General features: G+C 48.5%; 1 protein-coding gene across 2 annotated transcripts in view; it reads left to right on the top strand.

The window, feature by feature from the left end:
* The window catches only part of arid1b (AT rich interactive domain 1B (SWI1-like)), a 124,550-nt gene that overhangs the window by 6,047 nt on the left and 101,493 nt on the right, over window positions 1–17,010 (top strand). For both annotated transcript variants that reach the window (XM_057058278.1, XM_057058279.1), the window contains exon 2: window positions 14,125–14,328. In XM_057058278.1, the coding sequence (XP_056914258.1) occupies window positions 14,125–14,328 (204 nt within the window). The remainder of the gene's footprint in view (window positions 1–14,124; window positions 14,329–17,010) is intronic.

Below are 17,010 nucleotides of genomic sequence, written 5' to 3'. Positions count from 1 at the left end.
AAGAATTTAATTACCGTGAGTGGGCACTGATATGTTGTCAGCTGTTTCTCACCCCTCTCTGATGTCTGAACTTGTCAGGAGGGAGCAGGAAAATCAGAGCACAAGCACTTTTTTGGGAAGAAGGTTAACGGTGCACACAGCAGAATTTGAATTTTCTATATCCTGTTTAAAACTGCTTTATTTTAGTGGTTTTTTTTTTTACAGCGCATAAAGAAAACATGACGCCACGTGACGCTATCAACATTGTTATTGTTAGCCTCATTTAAATCTGCTAGCTGTGAAACGCGGACGCGCTCTTCTCTCCTCGACGTCCAGAGATTCCAAAACGTGACTTCCGCGGATGGAACCCGAGACCTTATCAGTATTTGAACTCTGGCAAATGTCAGCGTAGGAAAAGTATTTATGAGCTGTTCGCCTCTCGCACAACACCTCCTATATTAGGTTTCCTCCCTTTGGTCCGTGAATGTGCACGTGTGTGTGTGTGTGCGTGTGTGTGTGTGTGTGTGTGTGTGTGGCTGGCAGAGTGCCAGGTCTCGTGGGTGCTGAGGTGGCACCCTTCACCGCTGCCACCACGCTGACCTTCACATATGCTAATTAGCCACGTGGAGCTCCTGAGGAGGGGAAGGGGAAGGGGGAGGGGGGGCGACCTTGATCTCCCTTATCCTCCCTCTGTTTTAGTTGAATGGGCGCACAACGGTTCTATATCTGCTGAGCTTTACTCTCTCCTCAAATATCCAGCGTTTCCGTATGCAGACGCGTCTTTGTTCTGTCTTTTCCCTCTAAATATGGCCTCTCCTCTTTTATCTGCTCGATATCTCTCAGCAGCTCCCTCAGCCTCCAGGGAGAGCAGCAGTCAGTTCAGAAATATTCCGACAGCCCGTGTGTCTCCTCTTGAATATTTATACTTCATCCCCAGTTTTACTCCCGGTTTTCACTGAAACACTTGTCCACGGACGGGCAGAGAATGACGGGAGGTTGGGAAAAATGTTAATGAATGTAAACGACATTCTGGGAGAGCCGACCGGACGCCTTTTTTCATTGGTTCCATTGGTTTATTTATTTGCTTCTCTCTGAGTAACGCTCCTATCAGGACCGGCGCGTTGGAAACGTTGGGCTGTGCTCTCCAGTCACACGTCTCGCTGCTTGGCTCGGGTTGATCCTAATCAGCGCTGGCACGGCGGGACTGTTTTCTCAGCTCGGGGGGGTTGGGGAGAGGGGGGGGCGGGGGTGACCAAACAGCACCAGCACTGTGTGAATCACCGAGGGACAAAAATAGAAAAAAAAAAAAAGATAGTATGCAGACAACGCAGCCTTTTTTTTGGTGGGGGGTGTTTGGACCCATTTGCATTTCTATCTTTATGAGGACCCTCCTAATTCTGACCAGAACCTGAAAATCCTTTGCTGACCCTCGGACAGGCCTGAAGTTGCAAGGACCAGCCGGAATGTCCCCACATAGTTGGTGAAATGCACGTGTCTTCACTGTGTAGCATGTACAAGAACACACACACATTCACACACACACACTCACACCCACACACACACACACACACACACAGATCCTTCAGTCTCCTCCACCCATCCACATTTAGTCATGTGCTAAATCTTTGTCTTTTGTAGCATTTTTTTCCAGCTACAGGATTATCTTTTTCCTTTTTGATCAAAACAAAGACATCTATTAAAGAAGCCTGCCTGCCTGTGTGTGTGAGTGTGTGTGTGTGTGTGTGTGTGCGTGTGTATGAGAGAGAGAGAGACAGAGGGAGAGAGAGGGAGGTTGTGAATGGCCTTATTTGTAAATATCACCGTCTCTTATATATATTCACATTTCCAAAGCTTGAGTGGCTTCACACCACGTCCTCCTGTCCATGCGCCACGTGCACAGCGGTCATGGTCAAAGCTGCAGCACCTGTGGAGGATATGTGGGCGGAGTTTAGACTTTCATGAGTTTGAACGCAGTGGTACTTGAATTTGCTGGGTTTTTTAAAAATGTATTTTGCTCTTAGGATTCCTCTGAAGGACGTCATTGCAGTTTGAGTGAGTAGCTCTTTGCTCGCAGGTAATCTCCAGGCGCAGCCGTGCCCGTTTTGCATGCACGTGCGTGCGTCTCCGGGCTCAATGAACCGTCCGCAGTTACTGTTGGCTCAATGTGCAAAGGTTACTGTAATGTCAGACGGGCACCAAAAGGGAGCAGGAATACCACATTAACATAATCCATAGTCAGCTCCGACGTGCACAGATGCCGGCGCAGGTGCACGGCTGCCTTGGCGAGGCCAGGTGGAACGGTCAGGCGACGCCACGGTGGCACCCCTGTGACAGGAAGCCAAAGAAAATGGCCACTTGTCAAATTTTTGATTAGAAATGCCAGCCGGGAGAAATCCCAACGAACACGGCAGAAATAGTTGCCTCCTCCGACCGGGTGAGTGACAGCTCGCGTTGCTCGTGCTGTTGCTCGTGCTGTTGCTCGTGCTGTTGCTCGTGCTGTTGCTCGTGCTGTTGCTCGCGCTGTTGCTCACAATATGATTTTGTTGTCTGGCCTGCTGCCCTCTGCTGCAGCTGTTAGCGGTTTCCGCGTGTGTGTTGTGGGATAATGTAGCGAGCAGAGAGCGGCTTTGACAAAGTGTTTCAGAATGAGATGAGATCAGAATGGTCACAGAGTGCATAATTGCTCCAGCTCCGCTACAAAAAATAAATAAATAAATAGGTAAAACAGCACACGGCTGTTATTATAGCCGCGACCATTGTGACAAGTTTCCATTATAGCTCCAACTCTTCATCATCATTTGTGTTTTATATTTCCTGGGCGGCATGTTTGTTGCCTTCGCTACGCTTTTTCCACTGATTCGACGTCGCCCAGTGAATACAAAGCGACCGCCGGACGCATATTTAATGCAATTCAGCGTTAATTAGATGCTTCATGGCGGCTAGCATGTTGCCCTCTCACCTGCAGGGGCTGGAGTCTGCGCTGGCAGGCGGACTGATTGTTTTGACAATTAAGGCAGGGAAGAGGCTTTCCTTTCATTTTGAGAAGTCCTATTTTTAGTTTTAGTTTTTACAGCGCGGCTCACCTTAGCCGTGCTCGTACTTTGAGGGATCCATTGTTTTGGGCTGGCATGAAGGGTGTTTTAATTAGCCTGCCCCTGGAATGTGCTGCAGTCTGCGCGGGGGCCACTGCCGACTCCTGCAGCTACTGCACATATACATATTTCACAACTTTCCTTCTTGTGTGTTTTTTGTGTGTCGCTGATATTCCAAAAATGCTAAATCATGCGGAGAAGCTGCCCCCCATCTCAGAGCATCTACACGACGTCTCCTCCATCTTTTCGCCTCGTTTGTTTCGCCGCCTTTGTCTTTAGGATGCACGTCGCGGATGACCTTGCCCGGTGACGAGAGCGCCTACTCATTAAGTTGTAAAGATGAATGATTCCATTATAGCGAGGGGAGAAAAGAAAAACGAGCGGCCAATTAGTGGTAATTAACAGTGGCGAGGGCGCGGTGTTCTGGAGGGCACCCTGACCCAGACTCTTATGGGGGCAAAGGGGCGACACGGGCATGAGTGTGGAGGAGATTCAGTCGTATAGGGTTTATGGAGAGTAAAGTGTGCGTGGGTGCAAGAATGTGTGTGTAAGTTACAGGAAGTGTGTTTGCGCTGATGTGTTGAGACATCATCATGTAAATGGGATTCACTTATCAATTATTGATGCTTTTTCTTTAATGGAGATAAACGGAGAACCCGGGTGGGTTCAGCTTTTAGCCAACACTGAACATTGTGAGTGTTGTTTTTAACCTCTGCGTTCTGGACTCCCGAGCAGTCTCTCGGGGGGAGGGGGGGGGGGGGGGGGGGTTCTCCACATCTGTCTCAACACGCAGGCAGCAAAGGGCCAAAGAAGAGCCGCACCGAACACGCCCGCGCTGTTGCGATGGTACGCAACCGCAATGCAGCACCGTTTGTGGGTGTTGGTGTTCGCTGCTTCCAGAAGCTCTTGGGTTGCTTCGCCCCTCCGCTTGGAAGGGGTCTTGTTGTGACTGGGGGGGCAAAGGAGGGTGGGGGGGATCCGTGTGGGCCGTCAACACACCTCTCCGCTCTTCTGCAGGCTGCTCCACAGCCTCTGCTGTTGCGTTCAGGCTCTTGTTTCTCATCAGGAGAGACCGGTTCTGCTGTCACAACAGTCTGGACGGCAGAACTGTTTATTTGCGCCAGCGAAGGAAACGGGTTTAAGTGCGCGGGCGTGTCACAAAACGGTGCAGACGGGGTCAATAAGGTCAAAGTTCGGCTTGTGTGCGTTTATTGGGTGTTGTGAATGCATTTAGACAAATGTAGCAACGCTGTGGAGGTGACAAATGGGAGCACTCTCAGGGGCATTGGGCACCTTTGAGCATTTTGCAGTGACACAGGTCAACAGTCGCAGCAGCCTGCTTTGACCTTTGACCCCTACTGTGGCCCTCACCTCCTCCTTCCTCACTGTTACCAGCATTGCCAACAGGCTTGTTTGGTAGCTTTTTAGAGAAACAGAGGCCCGAAAATGCGATACGCCATCAGTCGTAATGAACACTTCGTGATGGTTTTTGCTTTTTAATTGGCTGCTTTTGTGTCAAATCTCAGTATTTCAGCACGTCGGCATCAAGGAGAAAGTGAAGGTTGTTTCCACGAGAGACTATTTCTCAGCGGCGGCGCTTAATTTATGCACCCGTCCCACCTCCTGGTTATTTTATCATTTCTTTTGGCGAAAACTTGTCTCAGCCCTGACATCGATTAAGCACGGAAGACACGCGAGAGTTGTTTTTTGTTTATTTTTATGGTGTTGGCGATGGAATGTTTAAACAGTAGGTATCGCCGGGTCTTCTGTCCAACACGGAGATACTGGCAAGTCAATAAAGCGGCGTTGAATGTAGCAGGCAACAAGGCCACGGTGTGACTTCAACAGACATGCTCAAATTGGCAGTTAGTGTGAGGCAGCGTTTGTGGGAGCTGCAGGTTTTTTTTAAAGGGTATTTTGTAAAGTGCTGGCAAAGTGCTTCTTTCAGGGCTCCTGAAATTGCAATGCTTGGTAAATGGATGGTTCGAGGAGTATACAATGTATTAGAAGTCAATTGTGCATAGGAGGGCCTATTTTCCATACCACTAGTTGAACAAGTGTGTGTGTGTGTGTGTGTGGGGGGGGGGCATCTCTGTCTTGTGCACACACATTCAGCCTGCACGGCCTCCATTTATTCCCTGTTGCTACTGTGCAGGTTCGTCTGCGTGGCGGGGGTGGGGTGGTGTCGGAGGGGGGGCTGCACTGTGGGGGCTAAAATGTACATCAGAAACCATTACCCGTAATGGCCTCCCCCCCCTCCCCACGACTCCCAGCGTAACCATTCCCTTTCCCCCCTCTGACATTTATTTTATGACTGCTTACATATCAAATATTTAAATAAACAGAATCGCAGGATGGGGGGGGGGGGTTTGGTTGAGGTTTGCCCGAGGGGTGGAGGTTACGGAGGGGAGTGTTGGTGTAGAAAGAGGGTCTGGATGATGACATTCATTTCTGAAATGAGGAACGGCGGGAAGGGGGGGGACAGGATTGGGTTAGAGGGGTGGTGGTGATGAAGGGGGGGGGGGGGGGCAGCGGCGGCGAGGAAGGGGAAGGAAAAAACTGCTTCGCTTGGCTCCAATCAAAGCGGGCGGAGGAGGACAGCGTGTTTTTTTCCCCCTGTTGCTGCGCGTACGCCTGGCAGCGGCGGTGACAGACGGGTTGTGTGTGCGAGCGAGGAGGGGGCGCGGGTGTTTATGCGCCCGTGCGTATTGTCGCGGGCCCCATCCGTCAGCGTTTCCCGGGGACGCGGCGAGGACGTGGGAGAAGGCCCTCGCGGCTCGTAAAACAGCACCCTGCCACGCTGAAGCAATATCAGCGGCGCGTCAGCCGGCGAGGAGATCACAGCGTGATCAAAGGCAACAAAGAAAAACACCCCCCAAAAAAGAGAGAGCCCAAAGAAATAAAGTGTAACGAGGAATAAGGAGGAGGGCGGGGTGATTTATCTAGACGAGGAGCGAAGGTGTAGGCACCGCATCGGTGTATGGATGTAAGGAGGATGAGTGGTCCTGGGGTGCAGGCTTGTGCTGGCAGGCGTCGGTGGGAGGCCCATTACTGTCAGGGCTAATCTTAAAATAATTAATTGCATAGTCGACGCTTTTTAAAGAGTATTGTAATTGAATCCTAAATTAGGCTTGGGAAAGGGGACGCGTCCTGCTTTGCTGCGAGTCTGCTCCCATTCCGCAGTCTTCCATACACACATCAGTGGGTCCTACATGCAGGCGAGGGGGGGGGGGGGGACAAGAGGCGAAGGAAATGCTAATGAAATGCATATTTGGGGAGAAAGGGGCCATCTATAATTTAGCTGTGCTCTTTGAATGAGAATGATGTGTGTGCAAGTGCTGTGATTTATTTTTGTTGTGCAGAGGGATAATTCTGTCAGAGTAGGCTTTTATTCTTGTAAACAAATGTGTGGAAAAGAGCGGAATAAAAGTGGAGTAATAAAGTAAACAGAATGGTATGAATACATTTAGCTGCTGGCATGAATAATTTGTATAAGGGATGGAGGCCTGTGATGACGGAGAGATGACAGCTAGGGGGGCGGCGGTGCTGCTGATGAAATTTTGGGTTCGGCCTCCGCTTTTTTAGAAGTATTTTACATCTTCCTGCGATCCGTCTCCCAAAGATTGATTCTGGGTTGCCTCTTCCTCTTCCCACACCCACTCAGCCTCACACGTGACCTCCCAGGCCTCTGTGCTGCTCAGCATGGTTTCACTTACACATGCTAATATCCGCGCGGCTCCTTTAGCGTGGCCCCAGCAGAACTACAGGACACGTAGTGGATCAAAGCCCTGGAAGACGCCTGGCCTCCATAACTGTGGGAGGAGGCAGAGGAAGAAGGTCAGAGCCCTCGAAAGGGCGCTCCGGCGTGACCACGGGAACCGAGCGGCATCGGGTGCTCAAACATAGCGAGAGTTGCTGCCGCCGGGCCATCACAGAGCATCAGCGTGCCCTCTGTTCTTTGTAGCTAGATGCCTCATCTGTGGCCCCAGATTAACGGATTCATCTGCTCTGCGGATGAAACGTTCGCCGCGCTGTTTTCCAAATGTTTGAAACCTCTTCAACTCGACTTTGGCTCAGATCTGAGGGTTCTAAACTTGGCTGAGAACATCCCGTTTTCTTCCGGCCCGGCTGGATGAATAAGAGCGGCGAGGGCGAGACTGAGGTCTGGCCGAGCGCGGCCGACTCTTCTATCTGTGATTCTTCTATCAATAAGGAACACAGGCCTGTCAGAAGGCCTGCCAGCGGTCCACACGGCGCGCTCTCTGAGCAACATCTGCACACAGATGGTGCGCACACACACACACACACACCATACACATGTTGTGCAGAGCAACCTTTACAGATATGCTGCGCACGTGTGCCTGTACAGTTGCTTACTACAGTCTGCACACAGTGTCAGCATCAAAGTCCAGATTCCAGAATCAGGCAGATAGGCAGACATGTTTAATCTCCTATCGAGGCGACTTCAGAAATATTAGAATAATAGAATAGTATTTAAGCCATTGTCAATAAACATGCACATTCAAGTTTTCTGTTTCGTCTTCCTGACCTTTAATAAAAAGCTAGGTTCAATTGGTGCTAAATGCTTCAGAAGCATTTAAGTCTGTTTTTTTTTTTTTTTCTCCTGGGAGCTAATGGAAACTGGCTTTTTTTTTTTAGCAATCTGCTTATTGGCTTTACTTTTTAAATATAATGCTGTAGTGGCATCCTCTCCGTGTTGATACAGCTACCCCGTGGCTCTGTGATGGTGTCAGTGAATGGTGGAGTGTGAATCAGGGGTGTGTGTTTGTGTGTGTACAGTCAGGCCATGCATCAGGCTCCCACATGCTCGCAGCGTCTCATCGATCGCCTCAGTCCCCCCCCACCCCCCCCCACACACACACCTCATGTTCCTTGTGAGCTCCAGAGATTGATTTGCAGTCAGGGCTGTGGAGATGGGAGGCCAATCCCGGGCTCACAGAGCCCGAGGCCTCCCAGTGGGTCACCTGGAGGGGTTGAAGCGGGGGTTAGGCAAGCCAATTTCCAGGACCTCTTACCTAGGTCGAGGAGCCCATTTCTTGGGAAGCCATCACAGCGGGGTGGGAGAATGGGGCCTCATATCCATTTCAGGAGAAGATTAAGGCCACGTCTGCCGCTGCTGTGATCACTTTATTGAAACGCGGGCAACACCAAGGCTGGGGTGCGGTGGGGAGGTGACGTACATCAGGGGTCAAGAGGTTGAAATACTGGCGAATGTCTGTGGGGAACAGAACACTGTCAACGGGCTGCTGAGCTATCTGTCATCATAGCACACACACACTCACACACACATTCCCTTCTGTTATCACTGAAAGCTTGAATTAATCTACAATATTTGGGTCTGTGAACTGCGGTGGTCCCGCCCACACTCAACATCGCACATGCGGAGCTCCATCGTCAACCTATAACATAAAGCAAAGAGGTTGTGGGTGTGGGGGGATATTATATGATTTTTTTTTCTAATTAACTCTGTAAATTTCCCGCCGAGCCATCAGAAGGAGGGGTGGGGTGGGGGGTGGGGGGGCACCCTGCGTCGTGCTGAGTCCTTTAATGAAATCAATTTGGTTCAGATAGTTTCAGGTGACTTTTAATGAGTCTCTAACCTCCACCAGGGGAAAAGAGGATCGGGGTGTCTGATCACTGTTTTATTTATTTATTGTTTTCAGTGTTAAATGATGGATCTCCCGCACGAGAGATCCGGACGGGCCCGGCCCGGAGGACTGGGCAGCGCGCCAAAACAAACAGCCTGGATGTAAATGGTTGTTTTTCCAGGGAGCCTCTCTGCTGCACCACAAGCCTGACCTAGTTTGACATCTAGCTTAGGTGTTGCACTTAATTCCTCGATGAAGTGCTAATTTAAAAAAACAACAATGGAATCCAAATCTCTGGTTCAGCATCAAACCGGCTCAAGCAGGAAATTTGGAAAGCATTGCTTATTGTGGTCTTGTTCTAAACGAAGCTGTGGCAGTCATAATTTGCTCGACCTCTGTCTTCAATGACCGGCCCAGCAGCCCGAGGAGCTCGTTATGCTTTGCCTCGCAGGGAAGACTAATAGATGGCAGAGAAAGCCCCCTCAGGACCCTTTAGGATCGTTTCTGCTGGTCTTCTCGCTTAGTATTCACTTATGTATTTTCACCCTACTCGGAGCACAATATCATGAATAACCATTGCTATTTTATAAACACACTTGGTGATGTGGGGCCTGGTTCATAATTATCCAGGCAGCCGAAACACAGTTCCTCTCCTGTACCGTTTCATTAGCAGAGGTGGTGATTTTCCTTGAATAAAGGGGAATCTAGCGGGCATGTGTTTAATGCCTGTCGGAGGCAAAAGGGCATTTTCATGCAAACACTCCCATTTCCAGAGTTATTGGTATTTTTCTCCCGCTTGAGCACATTCTCCTCATTCCGCCCTTCGTCGTATGTGGGGGATTTTCGGCGTCCCTGTGCGGTACCAGGACGACGGCAGACAGGAAAGAGACGCGGGGAATGTGGCGCGACTCAGATAGCGCCGCTCGGCCTTCGGCGTTTCCTGAAAGCGTTTGTTTCCCATCAGTCTCCAAACGAAGAGATTTGAGAAAAGCCTGGCACCAACCTGCGCTGTTGATCAGCTTCTACTGGACTACGGTGGGAGCGTGAGTGACAGCACTTCCTGGAAAGTGATTTGACCGCCAAATCTGTATTTCCCGCACACGTCTGCAGACAATGGCGTTTTATTTGTTTTTATTGTCTAATGGCGTGTCGCAGGCGTGTCAGCCACGTCTCGTTTTGTCATTGAGGGGTTTTTCCCCCTTTTCTCCATCCCTGCCTCTTCCGCCGTTCTGTCTCGGCGATGGAAAAGGGCTTTGGTGACCCCCGCGCCCCCAATCTCACTTGAGACAGATGAAGCAGCCTCTCCCTCCGCCCTCCCTCCGCCCGCTCTCTCTCTCTTTCCCTGTGATGAGCCAAATACTCTGTAACTTTCCAGGATCCCCAGACGGACCGTGGGAAGGGGGGGTTTAAGGGGAGGTGTGTGTTTCTGAGCGTACCGATATGCATGTGCTGGGTTTGTTTGTGCACGCGATGTAAATGTTGGTGTCAAACGCAGAGGGCACACCGATCAGTGGCTTAGGAGAACAGCGTAGGAGAGCACGCCGGTCAGCTGCTTAACAACAGCCCATTATCTGCTGCTTCTGTGGCACACACACACACACACACACACACACAGCTCCCAAATTGTGGTCGCATCTCTGTCTTATATTGTCATGCATGTTCTGTCTGCCAGCCCTCATTTGTGAGTCTAAAGGAAGACTATTTGTCTGTGTTACACTTCATTTTGTCCTATGCTATAACCCAGAATGGATCCAGTTTAGCACCGCTTGAACACGCTTTTAGAACATGTGTTTTCTGTGTTCAGGTCGGCCTAACAACCCACTGAAACCTTCATACATATGCAAAAATACTAGAATCCCGATAGAGATGTATATGTTAAGGCTGCGTTGATATTTCCTTCATATGTTTCCATCCTTGCCCTGAATTGAAGTGGTGAATTGATATTTAAAGAGTGATCTTTTTTCTCTCGGAGCCGAGAGGAGTTAATAGCGTGCCGCTACTCCCCGCCTGATGACATCAGTATTGTCTCTGCATCCATGAAATTAATTTTTCTAATCTTAGTCAGCAGGAGTGGGAGAATTTGCACACATTAATATGGAGAGACGTTCGCCCACTGCTGCAGTCGCTCTTTCTCTCCCACATATTCCTGCCTTCCCAAATGTATGGCTGAAATGCGCCGCTTTGTTCTGCAGGCCACGGCCATCACTGAGGCCCTGAGTGTAATGAGAATTGGAGAACGGCTCTCTGCCGCCTGGTATAAATAAAAAAACATAAAAAGCCAGGGCTGATTGTCCCAGCAGACCAATGGACTCTGGCTGCGGCGTGCCGAGTCTCCCGAGACAGACACGGCACGGCGGATAAAAGGGGATCTGCTGACAATAATTATCCTTATTTGTTTCTCCCACAGAAATACACACAGGCTGAAACCATTTCATTACACAGGTAGCCCGCTTTATACAACAGTCCTTCCAAGGGAAAGGGAAGATAATCAATACCAAAAAGGCGTCTTGGGGCCAATTTTCATATGCAATAAGGTCTGATGCCTTTTTCAGAGCAGTTTCATTGCAATATCAGCACCAAATAGGTCTTTACGCCTAATAGTTGGAAAATATGAATCATGTTTTTCGTACATCACGCAAGGGTCTCTGGGGTACCGAGCAAGCTAAATACATTCAGCCTTAGAGCAACAATGCTCACTGTAGTAGAAGGAGAAATGACTCTTTAGGAACGGTAACTCATCTACCAGGAGCAATCTGTTAGACAGTATTAAACCATCAGCTGTGATGTAAGGGTTCAATAAAGCACCGTGTAGCCCACGAGGAACACACCGAAGAACGTCTCTGAACCAAACTGTGCTGAAACAGGGTAAACACACAAAGCATAGCATTGTTGGCATTGTTTCCTCTGTGTGTGAGAGGGTGTGTGTGTGTGTGTGAGAGAGAGAGAGAAAATAACTAAAATGAAGGACTGCAGACAGCTCCTGATTTGGTCATCTAGTGTGAAGGACAAGGGTAGCAATAGCTATTAGCCGCAGAGGCACAGTGCGTGTGTGCGTGAGTGTGTGTGTGTGTGTGTGAGTGATTCCCAGCATGCCAAATCAAGTTGGAATAATAACACTTCACCAATATTGTTTTATGTTGTGTGATCCCAGCGTGTGTCTCGTAAACTACATATCTGAGCCGTTCGACTCAAACATGTTCTCTCCCTCTGATTAACAACTTCGTACTTTAAAGCGAAAGAGTAAAATCTTTTTTTTTATTTATTTATTTATTTTTTGTCTTTTTTTGGGGGGCGGGACATAAAAATGTTGAGCTGAGAAAAGCAATTTAGCAGGTTTCACCCCACAGTAATTCCACCCATGTTCTGTTTTAATGGCTTTGTTTTGCCGGAAAAGGAGCTCACGAGAGACGGAACGCTGGAGCGGAGTTCATAAATTGAATTTTAAATTTAGCAGTTGAATTACTATTGTCTCTCATGCCTCCCCTCACAATTGAGTGGCAAGCGAAAAAACACATTTGAAGCAAATAAGAATCTTTTTTTATATCTCCTCCCTATTTTTTATATCCTCGCTCTTTTACTGGCACAAACACAATTCACTTTCTGCCATTTTCATCTTTTTCTTTTTACTAAACAGCCCTGCAGCCTTTCCACGGGGGGGGGGGGGGGGAGTGAATTGCTGTGTTGGGCCATTTAATGGAAGTTGTCATGAGGGCAGATATGAGGGGGGGTGGCTACGCCTGGTGTCGGAGGACAGGTGGACAGGTGTGGAAAAATGTCATGTGTCGACCACGTGTGGATGGAGTGGAATATTTCCCCTGTGCAGCTGGTGATGCTTTAGGTAATATAAAGTTTATATTATAAACAACATTAAATAAAGATATAAACAGTGAGCTGCAGATACTCTTCACTCATTGCCTCATTTACTAAACTGCAACATTCATTATCTCAGCCCAAGCTTTAGCCCGTGGGTTTTGCAGGCGTGTTTGCTGAGTTTAATTTGTCATTTTGTGCTGTCCAGTAAAAGATTTGGAGTCTGTCTCGTGGTCTTCAGCACACTTTTGCCTTAAACGAGGGCGTGGTGTTGTTGGTGTCTGGTTCTTGGGGCAGCCGTGAACCTTCAGACTTCCACATCTCGTGGAAGTAGATTCGCTACAGTTTAATTTCTCCATCCCGTTCCCTCCCCCCCATGTCTCTCCTGAAACAGTCTTGAAATAGTCCCAACTATTCCACACACATGCCTCGCTGGAGACAGAACCACTTTAAATCTAGAGCGCCGTAACCGTCCACAAGTAACCTGCTGAATAAAGTGCTCCCATCCCCTGACATGTCTTCTTGATATTAGCTTGGCAATATGAGGCAGCGGCAATTTCTCCTCCACTAGACTAGCTGATATTGAGTTGGGGAGAAGAGAGGTAACTGAGGAGGGAGCTGGTGGTGGAGGTGTGTGTGTGTGTGGTGTGTGTGTGTGTGTTGTGTGTGTGTGTGTGTGTGAGGGAGGGAGGGAGAAAGAAACGGTGGGAACAAAATGTCATAAATCACACACAATCCTACACAGTGGAGACAAAAGTGAGAAAGCACAAGCAAAGGGAGGGAAGATAGAAGAAGCCCACATTATCTTCCCTGCAGACAGACAAACACCGCCACGGGTGACGGATTAGCATTAGCTCGCAGACTGAAATTTCCAATAGCTTCCCCAGACCCCAAACAACCTCTTTAAAAGGCCTTGGAATACTTAAAATAGAATAAATTGTCCTTGACACTGTCTCCGGCTCTCTTTTTTCTCCATTTTATTTTGCTTTTATAACCGTGTGGTTTTGGAGAGCAGGAACTCCGGCTGCTCGACCTGCCCTGAAGTCTGTTCCAGGTTTGAAGCCCCTTACACCGCTCCTCAATTCTCATGCACGGGAGGAGAAAGCCGGGCAGTTATCGGCACTGTTCTGCAACTTTGCCGCACGCCACATACACGAGGAGAAAGTGTGGAGCGGTGATTATTAGCATTGCCGGGCTGCGGCTGTGGGAACGTTGCCACAGAGTTTTTATTGCTTTTGCTTTCGCTCATTTTAAACAACATTTACAACACCTTCAAAACACTTTGGACATTGGAACAAAGATATGGGCTCTAGGTTTTAATTAAATCATTTCATTTTGGCCGTCTTCCAGCAAAGTTTTTCTCCTGGTAGCGACGCAATAAAAAAATCTTTGCTTACTTAATTGCATTTGTAGTTTATTAATGCCCGTAGACATTAATTTAAAGCTTCCTTGTGCTGTGCAAATAGAAAATAATTCAATGGCTGATGTGGTTTTGGAGCGTGCGTGGGCGTCTGTGCGTCCAACTTGGCAGACGGCGAGCAAATCCACTGTCAGCCAATCAGGATTTCTCAGCGTTTGAACCAGGGAAGAAAACAGTGACTGCGCTTCCTTTACCTCTCTGTTCACCTCTGCAGGTATCCTCCATGGACTTCATAGCGATGAAGCGCTCCCAGCTCTACGGCCTGGCCAACAATCCCTACTCCTCCCCGCAGCAGCCTGGGGGCGGGCCTTACCCCCCAAGCCAGCCGTACACCTCGCCTCCTCAGCACAGATACCCAATGAGCATGCAGGGGAGGAGCCAAATGACCATGGGTGGCATGCAGTATCCTCAGCAGCAGGTACGTCAGCCAATGCAAGAGCCCCTGCACGAGCAGCACGGCTCCATGGGTGCACGTGTGACTTGCAGCATGCCAAGAAGAAGCAGCTGCAGCTGTTGTGGACATCTTCCTACCCCTCAGTGGATCTTAGAACGCCCATTTATTCCAGTTAGGCATTGTGTTCTCATCCCTCACCTCGGTATTGGGTCACGTCATACTTGCTCATTACTCTGCGCACGCCGTGGGTGCACGCGTGATGACCTTTGAGTTTAGCTGAATGCCTACGTGTTAAACAACGCACCGCTGACCCACGTCACCACGGGTGTCTTTTGACTGGTGTATTCCACCTTAGCTAAAGGACTGGTAGTGTGTGTGTGTGTGTGTGTGTGTGTGTGTGTGTGTGTGTGTGTGTGGTGTGTGTGTGTGTGTGTGTGTGTGTGTGTGTCTTCGAATTAAATGGCTGTTGTATTAAGTCAATTTGGCCTGGTGAGCTGCACTTGGACAGAGAGAGAGAATAAGTCTGGAAGCCACGGACGCACATGTGCACAGTAAATTGGCATGTAATGCACTTGTATTTACATGCAGATGGAGTGTCACCAACAGCTTTTACATTGCACAGCGGAGACGTCTGAGCCTTAAACTGATTTCCTTCAGGTCTACCGGGGTTGCTGACAGCCCCGCGTGAAGTGACGGGCGACGAAAATGAATGGCTCCCTGAAATGAAAGGATAGATTTATGTGTGCATTAGGAGATTGTTTGATAGAACTGGACAGTAAATTACAACCATGCCCCGGTGTCGTTGGACGGGACGGCTGGAGTTTGAAAGATTTAAGCACAAAACGTCAACAAGGCTTTTATTCAGCCGGACGTAAATGCTTGATGCTGTTTTTATACCATCCTGTGCAGAGCGTTGTAATAACATTTAATAATACAGCAGTGCTGTTACAATACCAATAAAAAACAAGCAGTAATCGTTTGTTAATGAAGTGACGGCATATAATTGTACCAAACTACATACAGCGGTAATATATAGAGTAATTACATATTTGTTCTTGGTTACCGTGCCCTAGAGCTTTTTCAAACCCTGTCTGGCGCATTTTGATGACATCATTCCTACTGACACGAGCCGTATTAAACCTTCTCGGGTGTTTCACAGGATAAAATACCCACAGTTGGGAGCCAAGTGGGAGTGTGTGTATATGTAGACATGCTGCTCGTGGAGACTAATGCCAAAGCTTAATGACGTTGAGTCGGGAACAGACGCAGAAATACGTCTCCAGCACTGTTTTGTGATGAAATCCTCCGGCGTATTACACAGCCCGAGCGTGGCGCGATGGAACGTAATTAGTTCAAATAGAATTAGTTCTTCTCCGTGGCTGTAGCCATGGGAAATGCGCTTCTAAAGTTTCTAATCATCTGTCTCTGGCTTTAAAGGCGGCACCGCTGCATCGCCGATCTGCAGCCGGAGAAATCTAGCTCGCAATAATGAGTTTGGAGGAGGAGGTTTAATTCCACAGTCTCAGTCGAGAGTAATGAGTCTCACCTACAGAAGAGCGGTCAGGGCTCTGATCAGGGGGGAGCAAGGAGGCCGGGAAATTAGCTGTATTATAGGATATTTCGCATATCGCCTCCTTTAATTGCTTATCAAACGATGCAACAAAAGCAGGCCAGATTGTTGCGCTGCACAGAGGCGGAGGAGTCAAACCGCCTCGTTCTTAACCCCCCGACACGTCACCCAAGCGTCGCAGCGAGAGCCAAGAGTGACGCCCCGGCCGCGGCTGCGTCGGCGAGGTCGCGGGTGATGTAAGCTGCGGCAAACGCAAACCCCCATGATGCATCACGCTTTAGGGCTCAGACCTCAGCTTGTCATCGCCAAGCATGCTGGGATGTTGCCAGGCAACGTGACGTCAACAAAGATAAGCCTGGACGCCTATCTCCGCTATTTCCCTGGGACTGCGTGTGTGTGTAGAGGGTTTAGTATAGGAACAAAAGGTCCTCTCTCAGTGCCTTTCAATATTATGATTAAATCCTTCTAAAATTAAGTCCCACTAATATTAAATAAATTTGTAGCATGATGCTTCATTGGTGTTGTGCGTGCGTGGAACTTAACCTGCACCTTGGATAATAAGATACGTTTGGACTATTTTGATTACACACAAGTAGATCAACTCTCCAACAATTCCTTTTTTAAAACCTAATTTATTTCTGTAGCTATGCAAAGTCAACACTAATTTGTCTTCATCATTTTTCTGTTATTATTAGATCACCACCAGTCACATTTCAACTGACCGTCCTCTTACTTTCAGTCTCATAATAAACTCAGTATTGTCTCTTTTTTTGCAAATCTTAATGTATCACAAGACTAATTGACTTAAATATTTCCAGATGTTCTTCTTTCCAGGAAAACTGAACCAATCATACTGTTTAAAAACTGGGAGTCAGCGAATATTGTGATTATTTCGATGCTGCGAGCGCCGCCAACACCTCCTTTATCATGTGAAAAACTTAGAATCTCAGCCAATCTGTGTAAAGTGGGAAAGCTCGTTTGTCTTTGTGTGTGTGTGTGTGTGTGTGTGTGTGTGTGTGTGTGTGTGTGTGTGTGTGTGAGTAGTGAGCAGCCCCACACTGTGTGTCGTCCAGAGGCAGAATGTGTGTCATCATTTGTGGGGGACCTTGTTTATCCATTTCGGACCTCAGCGTTTT

This window comes from Takifugu flavidus, chromosome 16 (assembly GCF_003711565.1).
Source record: "Takifugu flavidus isolate HTHZ2018 chromosome 16, ASM371156v2, whole genome shotgun sequence".
Lineage (NCBI taxonomy): Eukaryota > Metazoa > Chordata > Actinopteri > Tetraodontiformes > Tetraodontidae > Takifugu > Takifugu flavidus.
Note: the sequence above shows the minus strand (reverse complement) of the source record. Positions and strands in the feature narration are given on the sequence as shown.